General features: G+C 42.6%; 2 protein-coding genes across 7 annotated transcripts in view; both read right to left on the bottom strand.

Moving 5' to 3' along the window:
- Positions 1-670: 670 nt before the first annotated feature.
- Positions 671-8,585, bottom strand: LOC116392271 (protein sel-1 homolog 3). The gene is made up of 23 exons (XM_031863576.1): positions 8,207-8,585; positions 7,629-8,103; positions 7,297-7,423; positions 7,067-7,188; positions 6,857-6,972; positions 6,708-6,769; positions 6,497-6,629; positions 6,279-6,414; positions 6,034-6,171; positions 5,506-5,711; positions 5,187-5,366; positions 4,590-4,709; positions 4,287-4,427; positions 4,107-4,169; positions 3,791-3,964; positions 3,566-3,693; positions 3,385-3,468; positions 3,206-3,296; positions 3,034-3,121; positions 2,831-2,940; positions 2,596-2,723; positions 2,390-2,492; positions 671-1,485 (listed from the first exon to the last, which is right to left on the bottom strand). Exons 1-23 carry the CDS (start codon positions 8,258-8,260, stop codon positions 1,396-1,398), a joined length of 3,069 nt encoding a protein of 1,022 aa, XP_031719436.1. The 5' UTR covers positions 8,261-8,585; the 3' UTR covers positions 671-1,395.
- A 178-nt stretch (positions 8,586-8,763) lies between these two features.
- Positions 8,764-12,825, bottom strand: part of stim1a (stromal interaction molecule 1a) — a 22,210-nt gene continuing 18,148 nt past the window's right edge. For 4 of the 6 annotated variants that reach the window (XM_031863577.1, XM_031863581.1, XM_031863580.1 and 1 more), the window contains 2 exons: positions 11,874-12,297; positions 8,764-11,491 (listed from right to left, as the gene is read on the bottom strand). In XM_031863577.1, coding sequence (XP_031719437.1) covers positions 10,984-11,491; positions 11,874-12,297 — 932 coding nt within the window. In that variant the 3' untranslated portion in view covers positions 8,764-10,983. The remainder of the gene's footprint in view (positions 11,492-11,873; positions 12,298-12,825) is intronic. The other 2 variants (XM_031863582.1, XM_031863583.1) reach the window with 2 other exon arrangements.

Raw genomic sequence — 12,825 nt, 5'->3', positions numbered from 1 at the left:
TGATAAAAACACACCATGTGTATGTTTAGTTGGAGAATGTTGACCACCAAATTGACAAAAAAAGAAATGGAGCCGTATCTGTAAAATGATTTGTCAGGATTTAGGAACAAAAAGATGGTCAGGACAGACAAGGCACCTACGCTAAAAAAGAATGAACCTGCAAACAATTCCTCTGCAAGTTTATTAATTATGTGGGCTGTTTTTGAGAACTTCTAGTATATTTGTTTTAGTGGGGATATTAGGCACACAATGTGCACCCATCTGCTATGTGTATTTTATAATTAAGATCATTTAACCTCTTGAAATGTATCCAGCAACATTTAGAAAAAAAAATCTGTCCATATTCAGCTCAGATTAATGGCCCTGATGCCACCTCTATTTCTTTTCTACAAGTACAAATTTCTATTTTTATCCCATCCTCGCAATCATAAGCCCCAAAAAAATGTGAATCATTTCAACAAACAGAGGCAAAGCAATTAAACTTGTCTGCCTGTGTTAATGAGATGTTGAGTGTTGAATGGATTTGGTCTCATGAGAAGTGTCCGTAATTGCTTGCTTGATTTTGGTTCGCGAGATATGAGTTGCTAGAAATTATCTGGCATACTTGTCTTCCATACTTGATGAGCAGCAGTGCGATGTGCAAATTATACATAATAAAAGACAGATTTGTTTGAACAATATATTTATTATGCTTGTCAACACATAGGCAACAATAAAAAGTTTGGCACAAAGACTAAACATCTGACTTCTGAAGACCAAAGAAAGAAGTGTCCCTATCTTGCGCTACCTTAAATCATCTATCAGAGCATAATCAGTGTATTGGAGGCAGGAAAGACACCATCTAACTCTCTTATTGCCTGCCAGGTTTGAAGACTTGTAAGTGTGATGCTATTATGAATAACTCTCTTTCTTTTTCTATAAGATTGAATGTTGACCTTTAAAACAGTTGGAAATCTGTCCTGACAAAAGTGATTGAAAACAGGAAACCTGAGGCTGCACCTGGGCATCAATGATTTGAATTTTGTAAGTCATCCACTCTAAAGAACACCACGGAGTAAAGGAATCATCACACTGGGAGACAAAACGAGGTCCAAGAATAACTTCCACCAGAAGTCTCTTGAAATAGGTAACACTGCAAATGTAGTGTTACCTATTCAGACTCTTTATTGTTCAACCAAGCATTCTTTTCACAAAAAAAATCAATATGTGCGTTAAACAGTAAGAAACTTACAAACCCAAAACTCTCCAGACTTAACACCATTCACATTTGTTCTTTACAGTGATCCCATAGTTAACATATGTAAACTAGCACGACATGTGTTAATGCTGTTGCCGTACAGGTTGACTTGGTTTAGTCCCTGAATTTGTTGCACTGACGATCCTACGAAGAATCTTCTAGTTGGGAGACGGGACGTGTCTCCTGAGCGCGCCAAGGATGATTAAGAATGCCGTTGGAGCTGCAACCACGGCGACAGCAGTGGAGAACTGTGGGAAATAACATGACTCAAATTTGACGTCACAATAATGGTGCTGTACTTTGGCCAGTGATGGAGAGCAAATAAGTACATTTACACAAGTTCTGTATTTAAGTACAATTTCCAGGTGCTTTACTTGAACATTTCAATTGTATGCTACTTTATATTTCTCCCACATTTCACAGGGAAATATTGTGCTATTGAACTTATTATTAGTATCTGACAGCTATAGTAACAAGTGACTCATTTCTTTGAGGTTATGTTGTTTAGGTTATGAAATTGGATGCATTGTTGTGAACTAAAGTACCTAACAATACGTTGTAAGAAAAAGGAAACATAATAGTTAGTGACCAGCTACAAAATGACTTGATACACAAAAAATGACTGCATGTATTTCAACCAAACTTGTCTGTACTGGATCAAGTAAATAAGCAGAATTTCTTTTATTGAACATTTATATCTGGAGTGCACCTTTGAGCTACAGGAGGGAGCCTGAACATCTGTATTGTGCTGATAATTGACTTTGTTTGTTTTACTGATGAGAGGAAATGAAATGGCCTGTTAACTCCTTCTGAATTCATCTATTTGGTCCCATTTATAAAGTATTTGTATATACAGTATATATTTGCATATATTTTTTTAATAACGTGCATAAAACTAAGCTGTGATTTATCAAACATATATCTCTTTGAAAATGGCTGGCTTACCTATTCAAGATAAAATCTGGTGCCCAGATAAAAAGTTAGAGAAACACTGCACTAGATGAATATATGATGATAATAACGATTATCAGAAGGTAGTTTTATTCATATGGAACTTTTTATTAAAACCTAACTGCATGTGCAAACACCCAACCAAAGACCAATACTAAGACGATAAGTCTTTCAAATGTATCTTGAGGATATCACACGAACCTTAATAGCAGCACTATAGTCCTTTTGGAACGATCGAAGATACACATTGAAGAGGGCGAGGCTGCAAGGCAAGTATGAATCGGTATCCTCTGAGTCTCTGCATCTTTGGGAAGAAAATAAAGAATTATTTTTCTTACAGATTTACATTAAAAACGGCAAACTGCACTTACAAAACTGGTGTATAAACGCATACAGTTCAAACACACCTTTTGTACAAAGTGCTTAGGAGCAAACTGTTGTCTGCCAGGTACAGCTCAGAAAGGCCAAGGTCAATCAATACTGACAGCGGCAGCCTGTAACCCTCCTCGGCAAGGAGGCCAAGGTTGTACCATCCCTGTGGAAGAACAGTATGGCTCACACACACGCTCCATTGTAAATAGAAACAGACTTGGAAAAAATACACACAAACATTGCCAGAAAATCAATTTCAAAGAAGCAGACCTGTGGCTCGTTCCTCAGTGCTGCCAGAGTGTACATCGCTGCTGCAGAAAACAAGTCTTTCTGCCCGTCTCTTTGCCCTTCATACAACAGGTCACCCATCCTAATCAAGGCTGGAGTTGGAGGTAAAAATAAAGAAGCATTTTAAGTATGAATGTTACCGTTCAAGTTTCCAAAAACTGAAGCCTCAAAGAATAGTAATTTACCATAGATGTCAGGATTTTGACTTTGGAGTGTAAGGTTGTAATATCTCCACATACAGTTTGATGCAAAAGAAGGATCCAGAAAATCGAACTAAGGACATACAGAGTAAGAAATGTTGTTTTGATGACAAGAATAAATAAAACCATGACACTATAGCTTATAGGGATAACTCACCATATTTTGTTCACATAGATATGCCACATTGAATTGGGCAGGTGAGTACCCGGACTCAGCAGCCATCATGTAATATAACAGTGAGCTGAACCTGTGGAAAAGCTAGACCGTTAATGCGACGACTGAAATCAAGTGGCCTGATCAGGATCGTGCCAGGTGTGAATGGAGAAAAAGATTACATGTCACTCTTGAGATATGAATCCAAGGCCTTCCGCAAGATGCTGCCCAGGTATCCGTTGTGCTCTGCTGCCCACTTTGCCCACCTGCAGTCAGTTAAAAAGACACCTCAGTCACGACATACTGTCAGGACAAATCATGTTTGTGCAGTGAAATGAATAAATGAGAGGGTCAGTGGCTAACAAAAGTGCATCTGATGGACGTCTGTTGACGCATCCAGGTATCCCAGTGATCCAGATGCTGGCGAGGAGAATCGCTGCCCTGATGTGGCCTCTCTCTGCAGACTTCCGATAGTACCGATAGGCCGTACACTGCAGGAAGGACGGATGATTAACCTCCTCATATCAGCCTTTTAGTCTGTAAGCATGCTAGTAGAAGGTCACACAAAGCATTCATACTTGGGCTAACCTGGTCTGCAGCTTTTCCTGGATACAAGCCCTGTGAGTACATGACACCGAGATTCAAAGCAGCGTCTGATGACTCCAGGAGGTCCGCCCGCTCCCACAGCTGCACCGCCTGCTCGTAGTCTTGCTCAAAGTGCTCATAGTACCAGGCCAGGGCACTGATTGCAGGAACAAAGTCCTGTGGGACAGAATAGTGTAAGAAGTCAGATTGGGAGTGAAAACTTTGAATGGGTTTTTGCAACAGAAATCAGACTCCTCCTGTTACAGAATGAAAACGAAATGAGTAATAACGATGTAATTAACATTTCATCATACACAACCTGGTCCATTGCTTTCTTCAGGAAAGTGAGAGCTTTTGGAATGTCCTTTTCAACCCCTTGCCCCTACAGAGAAACAAATTAATATTTAATAATAAGAGCCAATACTAAATGACAAAACTAAATAGAAAGTACTATTTCAGTAGGTTAAAATATTGTCATGTTTCTCATTGCAGTTCCCACCTGTAGCAGGACTATGCCATAGTCATACATTGACACTGGGTCCTCCCACTTGACAGCTCCCCTTTCGTAGTGTCTCACAGCCTTCTGGATGTCTGGAGACACTCCCTGCTGACCCCAGAACAGCATGCGGGCAACAGCTTGCTGGAAAACAGTTGTTGAATGATTGATAAAAAATGTTCAAGATAAAACATCCTCACCTTCTGCGAGTGGCCCCCTTTCATCCTCTTATCGCACTTGTTTTTATCTGACTTTCCATGCTTGTGTACTTTCAGCTTAAAAAGCAGAGATGACAGAACAGGCTACCTCGGCGTCAGCTGCTCCCCTGCCTGCCTGCAGTTTCAGCCATTGGAAGATATGATGGTCTTCCCTGGTCTGGAGATTCAACACCTCATCATTGTTCAGGTAAACGGCCTCAACAAATGTCTAAAATAAAAAGAAAGAGGAGAGAGAAAACACACAACATTTTTGAAAGGGTTTTCTTTTATTTTCCTTTCTAAAACAGTGACAAATAGTCCAGAAATGCAGCTGACAAAGATCAACGTATTGATGATTGAAATCTGAAAACTATGGCCACAATAAGGAGAGCAGAAAATGTATTAACATATCACATATCAGCTCATACGATTGCAATAACAGTGTCCTCCCAGCCCCTGCGTTACAATTGCTGTATGCTTTATTACACAACAATGTTATTTTGTGTCAGATTCTTCACGTTTCATTTTTATGATCATTTAAATTATGCCTTTAATAATGATGTGTATTAGGAAAGAAACTGTTAATATTGACTCACACAGAAAAGTGACGGACATGTAAAAAAGGTACAACATACAGTACTGTTGGATCAAACAAGACCTGCAAAACGAGCACAGCAAAGCATCCAGTCACAAACGCATGCATTACCTGCTGTGGTGTGGGATTGTGACGGTCTAGAATTGTCTGTTGAGCTATGTTTGCATAATAGGCGTAGGCCAAGTCCGGGTCTGTGAGGAGGCCATGGAGACCCTGGTGGTGCAGGTGCCCGAGATGCAGGAGTGCTAATCGCTCATCCTTCTGGGCTGCCAGCAGGGCCAGGAGCCAGGCCTGCACCAAACACAAGGGCATGAGAGGATATTAAAAAAAAAATAAAAAATGTGTCCACCCCAGGCAGAGTTCTACTATAGCTGACGCAGTAACACACACACACACACACACACACACACACACACACACACACACACACCTTATTGGGCTGTTCCTCAACTCCCAGGCCAGCACTGTAGAGCACTGACGACATGTGCAGAGCTCGGTTATCAGCTAAGCAGCCGGCTTGGAGCAGCAGAGGCAATATTCTGCTGACCACTCCAGTGTTGCTCGCTCTGCTCAGCTTATGAAGCGATAAGGAGTACAGGGCTCTGCCCACAGCTGGCAGGCTAGCTCGCCTTTCTCCTGCAAGTCAGGAATTGAACTGATTTCAGTGCTGTATGTGAAATGAGACATGATATCATCAGTGAATGATAAGCAGGAAATAATGTTTACTCAGCCCCATGAGAAGCGAAAGGGTCAGTCATTACAAACTCGTGCTGTGCTGCCAAACTTTGTTCAAACCCAACAGATCATATGTGTTGAATCATCAATATGGTATCCTGTATTTATGGCAGTGTTGTAGCGCTCATGTTTCAATTCAAACAGCGTATAATGCAAAGTGAATTATTGTCGCCATCACCTTCATATGTTGTACAAATCCATTTTTGTGCAGTGTATCTCTCACCATGTTTGAAAACCAAAAACTTGGCCAGTTTTGCAGCTTGTCTCCTATGAGGGACAGTCGTCTCCCACAGCTCACACTGTGTCTTTGACGGCCGTCTGTCCTTCACCATCCACTCATGGAAAGCATCGAAACAAGTCTCTGAAAACAACACATCATTGACAGTTTCTTTACACACTCAGGGGATCTGCAGAGTATTTCAGACACAGTAACTCTAGCACCATCTAGTGGATATAAAAGCCTACTACCAGACTCTGTCCCCTGTTGGGCCTGGAGAGAATAGCCCCTGATTTTAACATCCATCTCCAGACGGAATTCTTGACAGGTATGCAGCCAGCCTGTCAGGTTCACAGTCCTGATAACATCTGGAACAACAACGTCATCCTAGAGAAGAGGAAAACGATCAGACTCCGATGTAGAGAGCACTCAACATGGACATTAACTCTGGGCAGGTGCAGGACCTCACCATGCTGTCGGATGGTATTTGGTTGCGGTAGTAAACCACAGGCCCAAAATAACCTTCCACACCTCTTATGTATTTCCCTCCACCGATCACAAAATATCCCTCAGTGTCATCCAGCACGACGATATGCTCCAACCTGTAAGGCACAATGCAGACATTTCTTTAATTCCTGTTGTTAATGTAGTGTAATTTGTCATGTCTGAGGTAGGCTTACATTTGTACTATCGAATGGACCGTTCTCTGCTCGTTATTCACGCACACCATGGAGACAGTCACCTGAGACGCACAAACATGACAACGACCACTTCATTTCTCCATGTTACACACCAAGAGGACATCTTGTGTCAAGGAGAGACCACTCACCATTCTACCGCGCAGCCTCACACTGATTTGGCACCACTCACTTAAAGGCACCTTGAATGCAGGGGTGAATGCAGAGGCTCCCTCGGACTCTCCATCCATCTGGATGTATAGCTGGCCTGCACATGCAGTGTGTGTGTGTGTGTGTAAGTCCAGAGAAGGACACTGTATATGCATGATGAAAATATCTGAGACGTGAGTGAAGAATATTACCTGATTTTTTGAGGAACAGTGTTGGTGTGACATAGTTATTATGGGAGTCTATACGGTAGAGCAAACCACACAGCTTCTCCTGGCAGTGTCTGGTGACAAATATCCACATGGAGAACATACACCTGGCAAAAAAATACAAAGCACTCTTGGTTAACTGTCCCGAAATAATATCTGCATTACCAGAATAGAAGGCTGGGCTGTATGTGGTGTCACCGTTGTTGTTGTCTTACCATGGGGAAGAGATGGTTTTAACACGCGAATACTCCAGAAGCTCAGCGCTGTAAGGGTTTAGTGTCTTTGTGATACCAAAGCTTTCTCCAGTCGAGCCATACATCGAAGACAGGAGATGCACCGTTTCTGAATGACATGACGCTTTTTGGTTGAGACTACTACTCATCATCTAAAAACACAATCATCCTTTCCAGACCAGTACATTATGGCATAACATTTCCTAAAATCATTAATCTGTATATCTGATTCTTACATTTTGACAGACAAAATTTGGCATTGACTTTAGTTAATTTTTGTCCACATGTGCAGTTTGCTGCAGCTTTAAACTCACCTTGCTCCAAAGGACATTGCTTCTTTGAAAACAGTTGAGTTAATTGCAGCATTTCTGTACTCCAGGAAATGCACAGTTGATGCTGTTTTACAGGTCGACTAAAAAAAGGTTTAGGCCACAACGTTGCCTCATCCTGAGCTGCCACAGAGCTCTCAGTGTCATCAAATCCACTGTATCTGACTGACGCTAGAAGGATGCAACTCAGCACCCCCTGGGAGTCTGGAATAATCCCATCAGCTCGATACACCAACCAATCCGGCAGGTTCAGCTGCAGGGTCTTTACTTTAGGGTGACCGGGGACGCAGCTCCACTGTCTCAGCAGGAGTGTCGAAGTGATGCCAGTTTCAAAAGACACAACACAGTCCAGCTGTACTGTGGCAAGTTCGGCACAAGCGTAGAGTATTTCCAAAAGATGATCCGGCAGAGGCTCCTCCGGAGGATTCAGGAGCGTCACCTCGTCTAAAGCCCAGACGATCTGTGCGAGGCAGAAGACACGCAGGTGGTTGTTAATAATGAAATCTGTTAAAAGCAGAAGGGACCAGTGTGTCACAGATCATGAAGGAAAGCCTGCTCCTTACCTGCATACTGAGACCAAACACGCAGATGTATTTGTGCAGTGTATGGAAACCCATGATTCATAAAAGTGTTTTCATTAATCTCTCCATTAATGATTTTCGAGCTGCGAAGAAAACCAGAAGCCCCAAGATCCGGACTTCATCCTGCTCCACCTTACTGATGTTGAAGCTTAAGTAAATATTTGACAGCACATAGCCAAACCCTGTTTGCTACATACACAGCGCAGTTGGGGTGGAGCTTTGAGAATTGGGTTGCATACTAACACAAGGTAAACTGTTTTCAGTCACCTGCTATGCTGAATCTGCACTTGCATCTGAACTCTAGTTCTTTGTTTTGGGGCAAACTTGTTAAAGTACACTGACATCTTTGAGAAATTCAATTTAAGAGAAGACACCTTTGTTTAAGTCTAAAGATGGGAAGATGTTGTCTTGAGTGTTAAGTGCAGCATGTGGTGTATAACGTCTACGACAAATCAGCTCATCTTTCATTCAAAATAGTTTATTGCTATCATGCAGAAGTGCCATAAAAGTTTAGACCATCACAGAAGATGCAAAATTATCATTTTCTCTGTACAAATATACTGTTTGTATTCATAAATAGCTCAAAATAAAAGAGAAGGAAAAAAAAAAAAGTAGGGTGGGGAGTAACGAATTTAAGCGGATCCACTCTTTTAACCCAATGTAGGTTTTGTTACTGCAGTTGACATGCATCAACATTACAATCCCTTATACTGGAAGCAGACAAACACCCACATATACACACACACACACATTCAGATGGCAGAATCCATTTACAGCTTGGTCGTGCAAAAAATTACAAATGACACTTTAAAAAAAAGTACCAGTAGGAAATAAGATTTTTCTTTTTTTGAAGCTAAAATAAAATATTCAAACATGTCTTATGCATCCAAACCACCTGTTACATTGTGAGGCTGGGGGAGGCCGACTGTGTCTTTTGCAGCACTTTTTGGTTGTTCATCGGTCAGGAGCGCCCTAAGCGTACCGGCGTCTTTCAGTAATCACCTACAACTGCTGATGCATAGTTCTGTGCTCATAAGAAGCCGTCAATATTAAAACTGGCACAATGTTCTCCGTCGTGATAATCTGAGTGTAATTATCTGTAACAACTGTAAACATACTGTACTGATGATACCGTCACGGAAACGATACCCTTTGACATTCATTGTCTGAACTCAGGATATACGTGACATACTGTATGTATATACGTGACATACTGTATGTATATACATCATGTGGTTTTGCGTTGTGTGCAAAAGGGTGCTCACACACGACAAATACAAAGCCCTCTGACAGAGATAGTGATTTGGCACTTTATCGTGATTGGTCTTGAGCTTCCATATGTCAATGTCGATTACAAGGTGGCTGCAACTTGAAAACGTCTGTATTACACAGAGCAAATGATTTTGTCTTGTAACTGTAGCCCTTACCAGCACCCATCTCTTACTGAATAACTGTTTTTGTCCATTGACAGCAGGAGACAAATCCAAGTTAAACTGGCAGCCAGTCAACACGTTGGATGCCATTTATCTGCTAAGATAACAATCCTTAAAAACAAAGGTTTTCTTTTAATAGTTTAACAAAAATGTGCTTCAAGTGTTTTGAGTTAAATCCTTTGATTCATATGTTTTCATGTTAAACACTTTCTCCAAAGTAGAACCCTAATTTTCTAAATCCATAGAAAGCCAGATAAAAGTTCATTGTCACGCAAACTCATTGGTAATTATGTTTTTTTGGTAACATTAATATTTGAACTGGATACTTAATGCAGGAAATTCAAACACCTCCATTAAGACACATGTTCATCCAAATATTAATCAGTGGTTACATTTGTATGGTTGGAAAGCTGGACGTTTAAGCAAAGCACTTCTTTTACTCTAATGTTTTATCCACTCAACAATTAAATACTAAAAATAAAGCAAAAAGGTCTGATGCTGCAGTGTGATGCTCCTTTTGGAATCTATTTTATACACAGTGATCTCATCCAGGTGCTCTTGGATGAGATCAAATGAAAATCATTATAAGCATTTTTTTAATCTATATTGTTTTACACTTTTAAGGAGTATAAATCAAACCGAGAAGCTACTATTGCTGTGATCAAACAGCTTTTAAATTTCACTTTTGTCTGTCAAACATGTACCGAGTCCCAAATGTAACAGTCCGAGCTTCTACTCGTCTGTGTGAGGATCTCTTGAATGTGTCATTTGCTCTGCCAAGAAGAAGACAACAAAAGACAGGAAAAAAAAAAAAAAAAAACGTGTAACTTTCAATAAAAACAAAGTACTCAGTGAGGAACAGGGGAGTGCACATTCACTTTGGACTTGTAGGTTAGGTAGTAATAAAAGAAACATCAAGTATTGTCTCGGCAGGTTAACGACAAGAACCAAGCAAACACTAAGGGCATTCGAGTATCAGTCAAACAAAAGTGAAGACATGCAAAATGTTATAGATTGTAGAACAAGAAAGAAAAACCAACTGGGAGACATCTTTCCTCTGGAGACCGCCACAACTTCCTGCAGAATAAATAATACTTTACATTCCAATATACAAACCCACAAATTCAACATTGACCCAATAAGCAGATAAAACCCAACAGCTGGTTGCTCCCACAATTTCTTAGAGTAGGTGTCGTACCTACAGAAAGATGCAACAAATTGTGCCATCGTTGGACCATCAATGCACCCGCAAACATTTTCTTCTTTCTAAAACAGACCAGAGGAATACAGTCAAACAGCTGTGAAAGCCTGTAGTTCATGTAGCCCTCATTTCCTCTGTTTCTTGAAGATCTTGAAGGTGTGTTTCTTGCGGCTGGCAGTGGAATCTGTGTCTTCTCCCGTGGAGCCGCTGTCCTCCTCCAGCGGGCTCTTCTTGGAGGACAGCTGCGGGATGCGGGTGTTCCCCTTCGCCCCCGGCTGCCCTCCTGTTGGCGACGGTGTGTCAGGTTCAGTGGAGTTGGGGCTGAGCGAGCGGGACGACTCCGACAGACTGTTGATCTCTCCCAGGCTGGGCGACTGCTCCGTGCCGTACACCACCTTCATGAGTATGGGGCTGTCGGGAATAAGGGGCTGCTCTGTAGGACTGAACTCGTGAATGCGGTTCCCTCCGTTGGGGGTGTGAGCATGCAGGGAGACGGCGTCATCTGCGCGGCCGGACAGGCTGTGAAGGAGGGAGGTGGGCTTGATTAGATGGCCTTTGGAGCTGTAGGCAGATAGCCGATCGCCAACTTGAGAGAGGGACAGGGAGGAGTCGGAGTCGGAGCGATTTAGGTCCCTGTGGGAAAGGGGGAGGGACACAAGTTAGAGGAAACGAGGACAATAACAAACCAATACAGATTAAAGTTGAAGCCTTGCATGCTGGGGTTGGGACATACGCTGGGCACAGCCTGGAACTCCACACTTGTTAGTTGTGCAGGCAAAGAACAGGAACACAGAGAGGTTGAAAGTATGCATACATGTAGGTCCTGTAATGCCACATCGGGTACAATGACGTGAAAGAAAAACGATGGAAAGAACACGAACACTAAAGAGAGCAGAGCAAAATAAAATGGACAGATGAAGTTACCAACGCTACGATGCACACAAATGACGGCAGGTGGTATAACACGCATCCACGCACATGCGATGTGTGTGGAGAACCGGAAAGAGACGGGTACCCGAAGCTGTCGCTGTATGAGGGGAGTGCTTTGGAGACATCTGAGAAGGTGAAATCAGGAATGGGATCCATGGGCTGGAAAGAAGTGTGATATAGATGGGAGGAGGAATGAGGGGCTTCAACACCGCCCACAGAGCTGGGCAAGCAGTAGGAAGAGGAGATCAAGGAGGACTGGGAATGAGGGTTTAGGTTGGAGGTAGAGATGACGGAGGGGTGAGACATGGCCGAGGAAAGAGGCAGAGGGACATAATCGAGCTGCCCAAACGACTGGCTGCGGGACTGTCTGAGGGCGGCCCTAGACCTGGAGGGGTATAGGGCCGCCTCCCCCTGCTGCCCCGCCAACAGGCAACTCTCTACCAACCTCTGGGAGCCCATGGCCAGCTGGGGGTCAATGTGGCGTTGGCGCAGGGACATCATACTGGGAGCTGTGGGAACAAAACAACAGCATCATCAACAACTACTTGTGAAATACAGTCGGACGGACAAGGCGAGATTAGTGGAAAGATACTCCGGTGCTGGGATACATTTCTTTTAATGACATTAAACTTGGAATAAGATTACATCTCCACTGATTTAACATAATGAAATTGTGATAAAATCCCAGCACCACTGTTTTCTCTCCTTCACACAAGGACAAATGTTAAATTAAACAAAAAGGGACAAATGGTGACGGTAAATACAATTATTCGGCCATTTATGAAAGGAAGTGATGAATCACTCTGGGGAGAAAGAAGGGGTGCACCGCGTGGTGACGAGGTTTAAAGGGGATAAATGTGGCAAGCAAGCAACTACGGGGAGGTCAGATGAACGCAGCAAGGAGTCGTTTCTCTTTCAGCTGTGTCCATCTGCATCGTACGGTCCAGTTATAACACGCTGCAGCCCCGCAAGGCTTTGAGTCAAGGGAAGAGTCGGGGGTGTCAAACAGAGGACTGGGGGGGGGGGGGGGGGGGGGG

Source organism: Anarrhichthys ocellatus, unplaced genomic scaffold, assembly GCF_004355925.1.
Source record: "Anarrhichthys ocellatus isolate YVR2014 unplaced genomic scaffold, GSC_Weel_1.0 scaffold29, whole genome shotgun sequence".
Lineage (NCBI taxonomy): Eukaryota > Metazoa > Chordata > Actinopteri > Perciformes > Anarhichadidae > Anarrhichthys > Anarrhichthys ocellatus.
The sequence above is the reverse complement of the archived record's forward strand: the minus strand, read 5'-3'. Positions and strand labels throughout refer to the sequence as shown.